Raw genomic sequence first — 12,972 nt, 5'->3', positions numbered from 1 at the left:
AGGTGACCCCGCCTCTCACGCGGGACGTTAGCTGGAGAGGAACCAGCAACCCTCCCGACCCCAATAAGGGACAAGGGTGCAAGAAAATGGATGGATGGATTCCAGGCTTTCAGAAAGTCTGTTCTCCTGATTTACTGACTGAGTTTGTAACCACCGTCTTCTTCAGCTGAGTCCTTCAGACCAGAACCAGAGATGTGGTTCTGGTACCACAGCTCTGGAACCAGTGTTGGTCCACAGCGTCTCACCGTGATCACGTCTCCGGCCCGGATGTTGAGCGCGGTTGGGTCGTGGAGGTTCCAGTGGTCCTTCAAGGCTCTGACTTGAAGGATCCCCGTTGCGTCTATGGAGGAAACAGAACCGGATCAGAACTGGATCAGCCCATCAGAACTTCATCTGATCAGAACATGTAAAACTCTGGTAGTAGCGTTTGGTTTGGTCTGAATGCAGAACCAGTGAAGCACCAGAAACAGTTTCACTGACAACAGACTTGTCAATAATTCATGCAGCGACGTGGAGGCTGAGCGTGCACGTGGCGGTAGAGCGTGCACGTGGAGGCAGAGCGTGCACGTGGAGGCAGAGCGTGCACAGAGCGTGCACGTGGAGGCAGAGCGTGCACAGAGCGTGCACGTGGAGGCCGAGCGTGCACGTGGAGGCAGAGGGTGCACGTGGAGGCAGAGCGTGCACGTGGAGGCAGAGCGTGCACGTGGAGGCAGAGGGTGCACGTGGAGGCAGAGCGTGCACGTGGAGGCAGAGGGTGCACGTGGAGGCAGAGCGTGCACGTGGAGGCAGAGCGTGCACGTGGAGGCAGAGGGTGCACGTGGAGGCAGAGGGTGCACGTGGAGGCAGAGCGTGCACGTGGAGGCAGAGCGTGCACGTGGAGGCAGAGGGTGCACGTGGAGGCTGAGCGTGCACGTGGAGGCAGAGCGTGCACGTGGAGGCTGAGCGTGCACGTGGAGGCTGAGCGTGCACGTGGAGGCTGAGCGTGCACGTGGAGGCTGAGCGTGCACGTGGAGGCTGAGTGTGCACCTGCGTGAAGCTGACACCCCACCCACGTCAAAAAATCCAGCAAATAGTCTGAATGGTTAGTGCTACGTTTGTGCAGGTTTGTGCCGTTAAAATTTTCGTTTGTGCAGCTTTGGTTTCTGAGATATTAAAAGTTATAATTTTGGCCGATGACGTCACCGTCACCCTATCACGTTCCAAATCAAACCTAAGTGTGGGCTACTTCTTGTAATTCTTCAGATTCTCAGCTGTTGTACAATGTGTACATTTTGTTTTGAACTTCAATAAAGACTTAGAACAAGAAAAAATGTGTCTCATTTCAAGAAATGTTTTAAGATAGCAATGTTTTTTCACTTCTCTCCACAGTAATTGAATCCTGCTAATAAAGGACATGCAGCCTGACCCTAACGTAATGTGTATAACCTGTTCAACTGTGCTTTGATTTCGGAGGGTCTGAAGAATTATATTCACATTGTTGATGTACTGTCTGCTGATTATGCAGCAAACGTGTAAAAAAATTACATGAGCCTATAAAGGCCAATTTGCTAGTTGAGCATTAATTTACTTACCTTGTTAAAAAATCAAAATCGGGGTTGAAAAAATTCCAAAAATGACTTATTCAAAACGATTTGAGACCGCTAGAATATTAACGAGAGGTTGAAATTACACTTGCTCTGCAAAACAAGATGGGGGGGGAGGAGCCTCACTACAGTGTGGGTGGAGCCAATCCCAGTTGTGTGAGAACTATGTCAAAGTTCGCAAAACATGTCTCCTTGAAGCCCATACACATTTAATGTAAGAAATTGGATGAAATGAAAGTCGTTGCATTGAAACTATATTTACTAAATATTAAGTACATTACTTGGATGAACTTTGAAATAATGACACATTTCCGTTTTACTCGGCAAAATCTTTGCTCAAGCAACTAGCAAATTGGCCTTTATAGGCTCATGTAATTTTTTTACACGTTTGCTGCATAATCAGCAGACAGTACATCAACAATGTGAATATAATTCTTCAGACCCTCCGAAATCAAAGCACAGTTGAACAGGTTATACACATTACGTCAGGGTCAGGCTGCATGTCCTTTATTAGGATTCAATTATTGTGGAGAGAAGCTACGTTCATGAAAAAACATTGCTATCTTAAAACATTTCTTGAAATGAGACACATTTTTTCTTGTTCTAAGTCTTTATTGAAGTTCAAAACAAAATGTACACATTGTACAACAGCTGAGAATCTGAAGAATTACAAGAAGTAGCCCACACTTTGGTTTGATTTGGAACGTGATAGGGTGACGGTGACGTAATCGGCCAAAATTATAACTTTTAATATCTCAAAGATGAAAGCTGCACAAACGAAAATTTTAACGGCACAAACCTGCACAAACGGAGCACTAACAAACTAGCCCACTTTGGTTTGTTTTGGAGAGATATGGGGGGATGGTGAACTCTAGATGACCTAAAAAATAATGTTTAATATCTCAGAAACCAAAACTGCACAAACGAAAATTTTAACGGCACAAACCTGCACAAACGGAGCACTAACCATTCAGACTATTTGCTGGATTTTTTGACGTGGGTGGGGTGTCAGCTTCACGCAGGTTGAGCGTGCACGTGGAGGCTGAGCGTGCACGTGGAGGCTGAGCGTGCACGTGGAGGCTGAGCGTGCACGTGGAGGCAGAGCGTGCACGTGGAGGCTGAGCGTGCACGTGGAGGCAGAGCGTGCACGTGGAGGCAGAGCGTGCACGTGGAGGCAGAGGGTGCACGTGGAGGCTGAGCGTGCACGTGGAGGCTGAGCGTGCACGTGGAGGCAGAGCGTGCACGTGGAGGCTGAGCGTGCACGTGGAGGCTGAGCGTGCACAGAGCGTGCACGTGGAGGCTGAGCGTGCACAGAGCGTGCACGTGGAGGCTGAGCGTGCACGTGGAGGCTGAGCGTGCACAGAGCGTGCACGTGGAGGCTGTACAAATGTTACTCAGATTTGTAAAGATGTGGTTTGGACAGTCATGGTGACGGAGTGAAAAACTCTGAGGCTCCTGTCAGCTGATGTGTGACCTCTGACCTCTGAGCAGCTGCTTGATGTCCTTGCTGGCGTGGGACGTGGTGAACTGGTTGACGATGTCCAGCGCCGTTTGGTTGTAGGTGTTTCTGATGTTCACATCCACGCCAGCCTGGACAGAGAAACATGGCCGCTGAGAGCTGATCAGCACCAGGGGGCGCCAAACCGTTCCCACAACTAAACCAGCTTATCATGCAGAGGAACAGATCTACTGTTATAGGTCTACAGTTACAGATGTGGAGTTATAGATCTAGAGTTATATGTGTAGAGTTATAGATATAGAATTAGAGATGTGTAGTTACAGATCTAGAGATATAGATCCAGATATATAGAAGGATCACATAAAGACATTTCTAAAGTCGGCCTTCTGTCAGCTGTCAGTTCCTTCAAATCAGAACTAAAAACTGATTCTAACTTCATTACTTCTCTTTATTATCTTATGCTTTATTTCCTCTAATCTATAGAGAATCAGTTCATTCAAAATGAAATAAATAAAAATTGTATAAATAAGTAATAAATACTCTGAAATATACATAGAATAATGAAATAAAAATTACAATTCACTTTTTAATGGAGAGCCTATTTTATTTCATTACTGTTTTATTTGGTTAAAGCTGCTTTGTGTATTTCATGGACTTTTACTTTTTACCTCCATTTCTATTTCTTGTTCTTATAATCAAATAAGGAGGCGGGGCTTACACTGAGGGGCGGGGCTTCTGCTGAGGGGCGGGGCTAGCCAGAGTGAAGACGTCAGACCTGAACTGATTGAACTCACTGATACGGAAGGAATCATTCAGTGCGGCGGAAACGCCTGCAGTGACTCACGTCCAGCAGCAGTCGCACCGCCTCCGTCTTGCCGTACAGCGCAGCTTCATGCAGCGCCGTTCCAGACTTGCTGGTCTTGTTGATGTCGATGCCAGCCTTCAGCAGCAGCCTGAGCAAACACAGAGCTAATTGTCCGCAGTTCAAAGGTCACGGTGTGAGTTTCCTATATTAGCTTCAGCGGCTAAAACGAGTGTCAGGACTGATTAACCCACTAAGGCTGCAGACCTTCAGGCTAACTCATCGCCAATGTTAAAGACTGTTGTTATGATGCAAACCCATGACAACAAGGGGTTTGGTTTTTACGACCAGGAGCTGAGATCAAATTTGAACCTTGACCCCGAATCCCAGAAGAGTTGGATCCATCATTATCCCGAACTCCAACATCTCCACCCAGACGGAGATTAAAGCAAGGGAGCCGGATCAGCAGCTGATGAGGTCATGACATGTTGCTTTCTGAATGCTCAGCTGTTAGCATGAGACCGTCACACAGCACAGTCTTTAGTCAGAGGCCTTTTCAGACACACTGTAACGCTGACTGCTACTGGAGATCAACTGTCAACCACCATTCAGCCACCATTCAACCACAAGTCAACGACCATTCAGCCAAAATTCAACCACCAGTCAACCACCAGTCAGCCACCATTCAACCACCATTAAACCACCATTCAACCACCATTCAACCACCATTCAACCACCAGTCAACCACCATTCAACCACCATTCAACCACCAGTCAACCACCATTCAACCACCATTCAACCACCAGTCAACCACCATTCAACCACCATTCAACCACCAGTCAACCACCATTCAACCACCATTAAACCACCATTCAGCCACCATTCAACCACCATTAAACCACCATTCAACCACCATTCAACCACCAGTCAACCACCAGTCAACCACCATTCAACCACCATTCAACCACCATTCAGCCACCATTCAACCACCATTCAACCACCATTCAACCACCAGTCAACCACCATTCAACCACCATTCAACGACCAGTCAACCACCATTCAACCACCATTCAGCCACCATTCAACCACCAGTCAACCACCAGTCAACCACCAGTCAACGACCATTCAGCCAAAATTCAACCACCAGTCAACCACCATTCAGCCAAAATTCCACCACCATTCAACCACCATTCAGCCACCATTCAACCACCATTCAACCTCCAGTCAACCACCATTCAGCCAAAATTCAACCACCATTCAACCACCATTCAACCAAAATTCAACCACCATTCAGCCACGATTCAACCACCATTCAACCACCATTCAGCCAAAATTCCACCACCATTCAACCACCATTCAACCACCATTCAGCCACCATTCAACCACCATTCAACCTCCAGTCAACCACCATTCAGCCAAAATTCAACCACCATTCAACCAAAATTCAACCACCATTCAGCCACCATTCAACCACCATTCAACCACCATTCAGCCAAAATTCCACCACCATTCAGCCAAAATTCAACCACCATTCAACCACCATTCAACCAAAATTCAACCACCATTCAGCCACCATTCAACCACCATTCAACCAAAATTCAACCACCATTCAGCCACCATTCAACCACCATTCAACCACCATTCAGCCACCATTCAGCCAAAATTCAACCACCATTCAGCCACCATTCAACCAAAATTCAACCACCATTCAGCCACCATTCAACCACCATTCAGCCACCATTCAACCAAAATTCAACCACCAGTCAACCACCATTCAGCCAAAATTCCACCACCATTCAACCACCATTCAGCCACCATTCAACCACCATTCAACCTCCAGTCAACCACCATTCAGCCAAAATTCAACCACCATTCAACCACCATTCAACCAAAATTCAACCACCATTCAGCCACGATTCAACCACCATTCAACCACCATTCAGCCAAAATTCCACCACCATTCAACCACCATTCAACCACCATTCAGCCACCATTCAACCACCATTCAACCTCCAGTCAACCACCATTCAGCCAAAATTCAACCACCATTCAACCAAAATTCAACCACCATTCAGCCACCATTCAACCACCATGCAACCACCATTCAGCCACAATTCAACCACCATTCAGCCACCATTCAGCCACCATTCAGCCACCATTCAACCAAAATTCAACCACCATTCAACCACCATTCAGCCACCATTCAACCAAAATTCAACCACCATTCAACCACCATTCAACCAAAATTCAACCACCATTCAACCACCATTCAGCCACCATTCAACCAAAATTCAACCACCATTCAGCCACCATTCAACCAAAATTCAACCACCATTCAGCCACCATTCAACCAAAATTCAACCACCATTCAACCACCATTCAGCCACCATTCAACCACCATTCAACCACCATTCAACCACCATTCAGCCACAATTCAACCACCATTCAGCCACCATTCAACCACCATTCAACCACCATTCAGCCACCATTCAACCACCATTCAACCACCATTCAACCACCATTCAGCCACAATTCAACCACCATTCAGCCACCATTCAACCACCATTCAACCACCATTCAACCACCATTCAGCCACAATTCAACCACCATTCAGCCACCATTCAACCACCATTCAACCACCATTCAGCCACCATTCAACCACCATTCAACCACCATTCAGCCACCATTCAACCACCATTCAGCCACCATTCAACCACCATTCAACCACCATTCAACCACCATTCAGCCACCATTCAACCACCATTCAACCACCATTCAACCACCATTCAGCCACAATTCAACCACCATTCAGCCACCATTCAACCACCATTCAACCACCATTCAACCACCATTCAGCCACAATTCAACCACCATTCAGCCACCATTCAACCACCATTCAACCACCATTCAGCCACCATTCAACCACCATTCAACCACCATTCAGCCACCATTCAACCACCATTCAGCCACCATTCAGCCACCATTCAACCACCATTCAACCACCATTCAACCACCATTCAACCACCATTCAGCCACCATTCAACCACCATTCAACCACCATTCAACCACCATTCAGCCACCATTCAACCACCATTCAACCACCATTCAGCCACCATTCAACCACCATTCAACCACCATTCAGCCACCATTCAACCACCATTCAGCCACCATGCACTTAGCCTGTAGCAGGGCTGCATTCTAGCTGCATGGTGTCGATTCTGCAGCGGCTTCAGTCACGTTGAACTGTTGTTCTTGTTCTTCAGTGCTGCTGTCAGTTATCTTCACATCCTCACAGCCAGAGCTCCGGCTGGCAGCCAGGAAGGGGAGCTGGAACTGGGTCACAGAACCGTTGCAGTGGGATTCACATGGCAGCAGGGAGATCAGGGCAGAAAGCCCAGAACAAACCCAGTGAGCCCAGTCCAGACTCAGAAGCTTCGGTGTGGATCCAGGAAGTTCTGCAGGCTGCAGACAGACTGACTTCCTGCTGACACGGCAGCTCATAGCAACCATTGCCATAGCAACCAACAGTTTGTGTGGTTTCTGATCAGCCCTGCCAGACCCAGGTGCTCTCACCTGAAACAGGAGAGAGCACCTGTACAGCCTGTGACCCCTCAGCCTTCATCCTGCAGCATCGTCTTCCTCCAATCAGCTGATCCGCTTCACATCCATATTATGGGATGTCGTTTAAAATGTTACAGCCGATTGCATGGAATATTTTCACCTTCAGAAGCATCACAGTTGAAATATTTAGCTAAATATTTCGCTAGCTAACGAAATATTTAGCTTGAAGTTAAACATTTAGCTTGGTGATATTTCGGTCACCAATGAGCTGCAGTTTTATTTACGCTGACGGTGAAAATGCCTGAAACACGAAGCCAAATTCACTTCAGGATAAAAACGTCTGACTGACTCCATGATCGTCATGATGTGTCTGGTTTTCATCTGAAACTGCGACTGAAGCCGAACCTGGAGGTACTGGATCAGAGAAGGTTCCAGAACCTCCTGGATGTGAGTCACGGACATCAGAACTGGACTCGGTCTGGTTTCATCAGCTGGACTCTTGGTTTCTTCATTTCTTTCTACATTTTCACTTCATGCTGCTGGTATTTATTTGATTTCTGCTGTTTGGACCCCAGACTGGACTCTGGTTCTGACCCGGTTTCCTCACCGTATGACGTCTTGGTGTCCATTGCGAGCCGCCAGGTGCAGCGGCGTGGTGTAGGCGGAGTCTGTGGGCTCCTTTCTCTCATCCTCCAACAGCGCCGCCACCATGTTGCTGCTCAGGAGCAGCTGGACCACCTGGACAGGGGGACAGAGGACAGGGACAGATGACAGGAGGGCAGAGGGACAGGGGGACAGAGAACAAGGGGACAGGTCCTCTGATTCAGTCCAACCTGTTTTCTAGTGTCAGGAATAAACTGCGTCATGTTTATGTGGATGTTGGATGTTAAATGCTGTGTCGGATGTTGTGTCGGATGTTGTGTTGGATGTTGTGTTGGATGTTGTGTCAGATGCTGTGTCGGATGTTGTGTTGGATGTTGTGTCGGATGTTGTGTTGGATGTTATGTTGGATGCTGTGTTGGATGCTGTGTTGGATGCAGACACGCGGCGCTGAGCCCGTGGAGCAGGAAGTGAGTCGGGTTCGTTCAGGTTTTTCTGGATTGTTGATCCAGTTCAGGAATCCAGAAGTGACTTTAATATTCCAGAACATTCCGAAAGCGACGCATCCAACCGAGGAGAGCAAAGCTAAACCGACATGTTTACAAGTACGAGCTAATTTCAGTCGGGTCGCTCCCAGAACCCGCCCCCTCAGAACCCGCTCTCCCAGGACCCGCCCTCCCAGGACCCGCCCCCCCAGAAACCGCCCTCCCAGAACCCGCCCCCCCAGAAACCGCCCTCCCAGAACCCATCCCCCAAGAACCCTCCCAGAACTCGCACCCCCAGAACCCGACCTCCAAGGACACGCTCTCCCAGAACCCAACCTCCAAGAACCCGCCCCCCCAGAACCCGCCCTCCCAGAACCCGCCCTCCCAAAACCCGTCTCCCCAGAACCCGTCCCCCAAGAACCCTCCCGGAACTCACACCCCCAGAACCCGACCTCCAAGAACCCGCCCCCCCAGAACCTGCCCTCCCAGAACCCGCCCCCCCAGAACCCGCCCTCCCAGAAATCGTCCCCCCAGAACCCGCTCCCCCAGAACCCGCCCTCCCAAAACCCGTCCCCCCAGAACCCGTCCCCCAAGAACCCTCCCAGAACTCGCACCCCCAGGACCCGACCTCCAAGAACCCGTCCCCCCAGAACATGCCCTCCCAGAACCTGCCCCCCCAGAACCCGCCCTCCCAGAAATCGTCCCCCCAGAACCCGCCCCCCCAGAACCCGCCCTCCCAGAACCCACCCCCCCAGAACCCGCCCTCCCAGAACCCAAACCCCCAGAACCGCCCTCCCTGAACCCGCCCCCCCCAGAACCGCTCGCTCACCTTGGCCCGTCCGAACTCACAGGCCAGGTCCAGAGGAGTCTTCTTGGCCCGGTTGAGCAGACATGGGTTGGACTGGTGCTGCAGCAGCATCTCTGACTGAAAGCACAAACAGAACCAGATCAGGTTCTGCCAGTGACCCAGTACTAGAGGTTCTCCTGGTTCTGGGAAGCTGCTGCTGGATCCTGCGGTTCTGACCCGGTTCTCGCTCAGCTAATCCTGCTGAGTCGCTTTTGTGTCAGGATCTTCAGGAGCGGATTAAACCGGCCCAACAGAACCAGAACCAGAACCTCTGTTCACTGTAATTTGGCCAGAATCACCAGAATCTCTGGGATTATTAATCCATATTCAAACGTGTTCCTGCAGTGGACCAGAACCGGGTCAGATCCAGAACCTGCAGAGAGGAAACTCATCGGTCATTATGGGAAGGAGAAACCTCAGCGGGCGTCGTCATGGAAACCATCACAATATTAAAACAGTACAGCAGAACCCCAGGTCCAGAACCGGGTCTGAACAGAACCAGAACCCAACTCATCACCCGGGTCAGGAGAGAAGAACATGCGTGGTTCTGGTTCTGTGGACTCACCACCTCGTGGTGCCCGTACTGGGTGGTTCTGGTTCTGTGGACTCACCACCTCGTAGTGCCCGTACTGGGTGGTTCTGGTTCTGGTTCTGTGGACTCACCACCTCGTGGTGCCCATACTGGGTGGTTCTGGTTCTGTGGACTCACCACCTCGTGGTGCCCGTACTGTGGTTCTGGTTCTGTGGACTCACCACCTCGTAGTGCCCGTACTGGGCCGCCAGGTGCAGCGGGATGTGTCCGTCCATGGAGGCGCCGTTGACAGACGCTCCGGACCGGAGCAGCGTCAGGACGGACTGGGCCTTCCCCTGCCAGGCGGCGTAATGCAGCGGCCGCATTCCTGCAACCACAGCAACCACAGCATGCGGTCAGAGCAGAACCAGAACCGCCGGAACCGGCCCGGCAGAACCTCACCGTTGGTGTCTTTGATGTCGACGGCGGCCTGAGCCTCCAGCAGCGCCGCCAGCAGCTCCGTGGTTCCGGTGAGGGCAGCATGGTGCAGCGCCGAGAAGCTGTAGGTCAAAGGTCACACACAGACCCGGGTCAAAGGTCAGTTCATTGAAGCTGGGACATTTTCTCAGCCATAAATGTTGCTAATGATGAAACAAACTTTTTACCACAAAAATATCATTTTTATTCCATTTTCAACTCATTTAAACAGTTTTTAAGCTGCCAGATTTAAAACAGAGGTCTTCAACATGGGGGTGGCGACCCCTAGAGGGTCGGGAGATCCTGCGGAGGGGTCATGAGATTTCTGATTAAAAATATTTTATTTTAAAAAATTAAAAAGTTACGTCTTTAAATAAACATTAATATGAATCCAAGTTATAAGAAATTAATAAAAAATAAAATAAAATAAAGATGATGTGATGGACCAGAACCGGTTCAGAACCAAATCTAGCAGGACTGAGACGACTCAGCATGTCTCCATCCTCCCACAGCTGAGCGGGTCGAGGAAACGGACCTGCAGGCTGCAGGCCGGTTCTGGCTGCAAAGAGCCGGATAAAAGGAGGAGGGGGAGGGGGGCGAGTCTCTCTCTTGTGAAACGTCGGTGATGCGTTCATGTACAGAAAACGCCGCCGGCAGCGGCAGTAATGGAGTACAGAGTTTCAGGATGAGATTCGGTGAAGCGTCAACGCTCTGATGGCTGAGCTGAAACGGGAAGCTGGATGCTGCTGAAGCAGGAAGCTGGATGGAGCTGAAACAGGAAGCTGGATGGAGCTGAAGCAGGAAGCTGGATGGAGCTGAAACAGGAAGCTGGATGCAGCTGAAGCAGGAAGCTGGATGGAGCTGAAACAGGAAGCTGGATGGAGCTGAAACAGGAAGCTGGATGCAGCTGAAGCAGGAAGCTGGATGGAGCTGAAACAGGAAGCTGGATGCAGCTGAAACAGGAAGCTGCATGCAGCTGAAACAGGAAGCTGGATGGAGCTGAAACAGGAAGCTGGATGGAGCTGAAGCAGGAAGCTGGATGGAGCTGAAGCAGGAAGCTGGAAGCAGCTGAAACAGGAAGCTGCATGCAGCTGAAGCAGGAAGCTGGATGGAGCTGAAACAGGAAGCTGGATGGAGCTGAAACAGGAAGCTGGATGCAGCTGAAACAGGAAGCTGCATGCAGCTGAAGCAGGAAGCTGGATGGAGCTGAAACAGGAAGCTGGATGGAGCTGAAACAGGAAGCTGGATGCAGCTGAAACAGGAAGCTGGATGGAGCTGAAGCAGGAAGCAGGATGGAGCTGAAGCAGGAAGCTGGATGGAGCTGAAGCAGGAAGCTGGAAGCAGCTGAAACAGGAAGCTGCATGCAGCTGAAGCAGGAAGCTGGATGGAGCTGAAACAGGAAGCTGGATGGAGCTGAAACAGGAAGCTGGATGGAGCTGAAGCAGGAAGCAGGATGGAGCTGAAACAGGAAGCTGGATGGAGCTGAAGCAGGAAGCAGGATGCAGCTGAAGCAGGAAGCTGCATGCAGCTGAAGCAGGAAGCTGGATGGAGCTGAAACAGGAAGCTGGATGGAGCTGAAGCAGGAAGCTGGATGGAGCTGAAGCAGGAAGCTGGAAGCAGCTGAAACAGGAAGCTGCATGCAGCTGAAGCAGGAAGCTGGATGGAGCTGAAACAGGAAGCTGGATGGAGCTGAAACAGGAAGCTGGATGCAGCTGAAACAGGAAGCTGCATGCAGCTGAAGCAGGAAGCTGGATGGAGCTGAAACAGGAAGCTGGATGGAGCTGAAACAGGAAGCTGGATGCAGCTGAAACAGGAAGCTGGATGGAGCTGAAGCAGGAAGCAGGATGGAGCTGAAGCAGGAAGCTGGATGGAGCTGAAGCAGGAAGCTGGATGCAGCTGAAGCAGGAAGCTGGATGGAGCTGAAACAGGAAGCTGGATGGAGCTGAAACAGGAAGCTGGATGGAGCTGAAGCAGGAAGCTGGATGGAGCTGAAGCAGGAAGCTGGATGGAGCTGAAGCAGGAAGCTGGATGCAGCTGAAGCAGGAAGCTGGATGGAGCTGAAGCAGGAAGCTGGATGCAGCTGAAGCAGGAAGCTGGATGGAGCTGAAACAGGAAGCTGGATGCAGCTGAAGCAGGAAGCTGCATGCAGCTGAAGCAGGAAGCTGGATGGAGCTGAAACAGGAAGCTGGATGGAGCTGAAGCAGGAAGCTGGATGGAGCTGAAGCAGGAAGCTGGAAGCAGCTGAAACAGGAAGCTGCATGCAGCTGAAGCAGGAAGCTGGATGGAGCTGAAACAGGAAGCTGGATGGAGCTGAAACAGGAAGCTGGATGCAGCTGAAACAGGAAGCTGGATGGAGCTGAAACAGGAAGCTGGATGGAGCTGAAGCAGGAAGCTGGATGGAGCTGAAGCAGGAAGCTGGAAGCAGCTGAAACAGGAAGCTGCATGCAGCTGAAGCAGGAAGCTGGATGGAGCTGAAGCAGGAAGCTGGATGGAGCTGAAGCAGGAAGCTGGATGCAGCTGAAGCAGGAAGCTGGATGCAGCTGAAGCAGGAAGCTGGATGGAGCTGAAGCAGGAAGCTGGATGGAGCTGAAACAGGAAGCTGGATGCAGCTGAAGCAGGAAGCTGGATGGAGCTGAAACAGGAAGCT

The 12,972-nt window shown here is 50.4% G+C and overlaps 1 protein-coding gene across 7 annotated transcripts in view; it reads right to left on the bottom strand.

Moving 5' to 3' along the window:
* The window catches only part of caskin2b (CASK interacting protein 2b), a 40,672-nt gene that overhangs the window by 13,081 nt on the left and 14,619 nt on the right, over positions 1 to 12,972 (bottom strand). For 6 of the 7 annotated variants that reach the window (XM_081610398.1, XM_081610397.1, XM_081610399.1 and 3 more), the window contains exons 4-10: positions 10,311 to 10,408; positions 10,091 to 10,236; positions 9,320 to 9,415; positions 8,013 to 8,143; positions 3,887 to 3,995; positions 3,065 to 3,173; positions 246 to 340 (exon numbers count right to left, since the gene is read on the bottom strand). In XM_081610398.1, coding sequence (XP_081466524.1) covers positions 246 to 340; positions 3,065 to 3,173; positions 3,887 to 3,995; positions 8,013 to 8,143; positions 9,320 to 9,415; positions 10,091 to 10,236; positions 10,311 to 10,408 — 784 coding nt within the window. Of the gene's footprint in view, positions 1 to 245; positions 341 to 3,064; positions 3,174 to 3,886; positions 3,996 to 8,012; positions 8,144 to 9,319; positions 9,416 to 9,948; positions 9,966 to 10,090; positions 10,237 to 10,310; positions 10,409 to 12,972 lie in introns of those variants that run through there. The other variant, XM_081610403.1, reaches the window with a different exon arrangement.

This window comes from Poecilia reticulata, chromosome 8, assembly GCF_904066995.2.
Source record: "Poecilia reticulata chromosome 8, P_reticulata-male-v2, whole genome shotgun sequence".
Lineage (NCBI taxonomy): Eukaryota > Metazoa > Chordata > Actinopteri > Cyprinodontiformes > Poeciliidae > Poecilia > Poecilia reticulata.
This window is presented reverse-complemented; position numbering and strand designations above follow the sequence as displayed.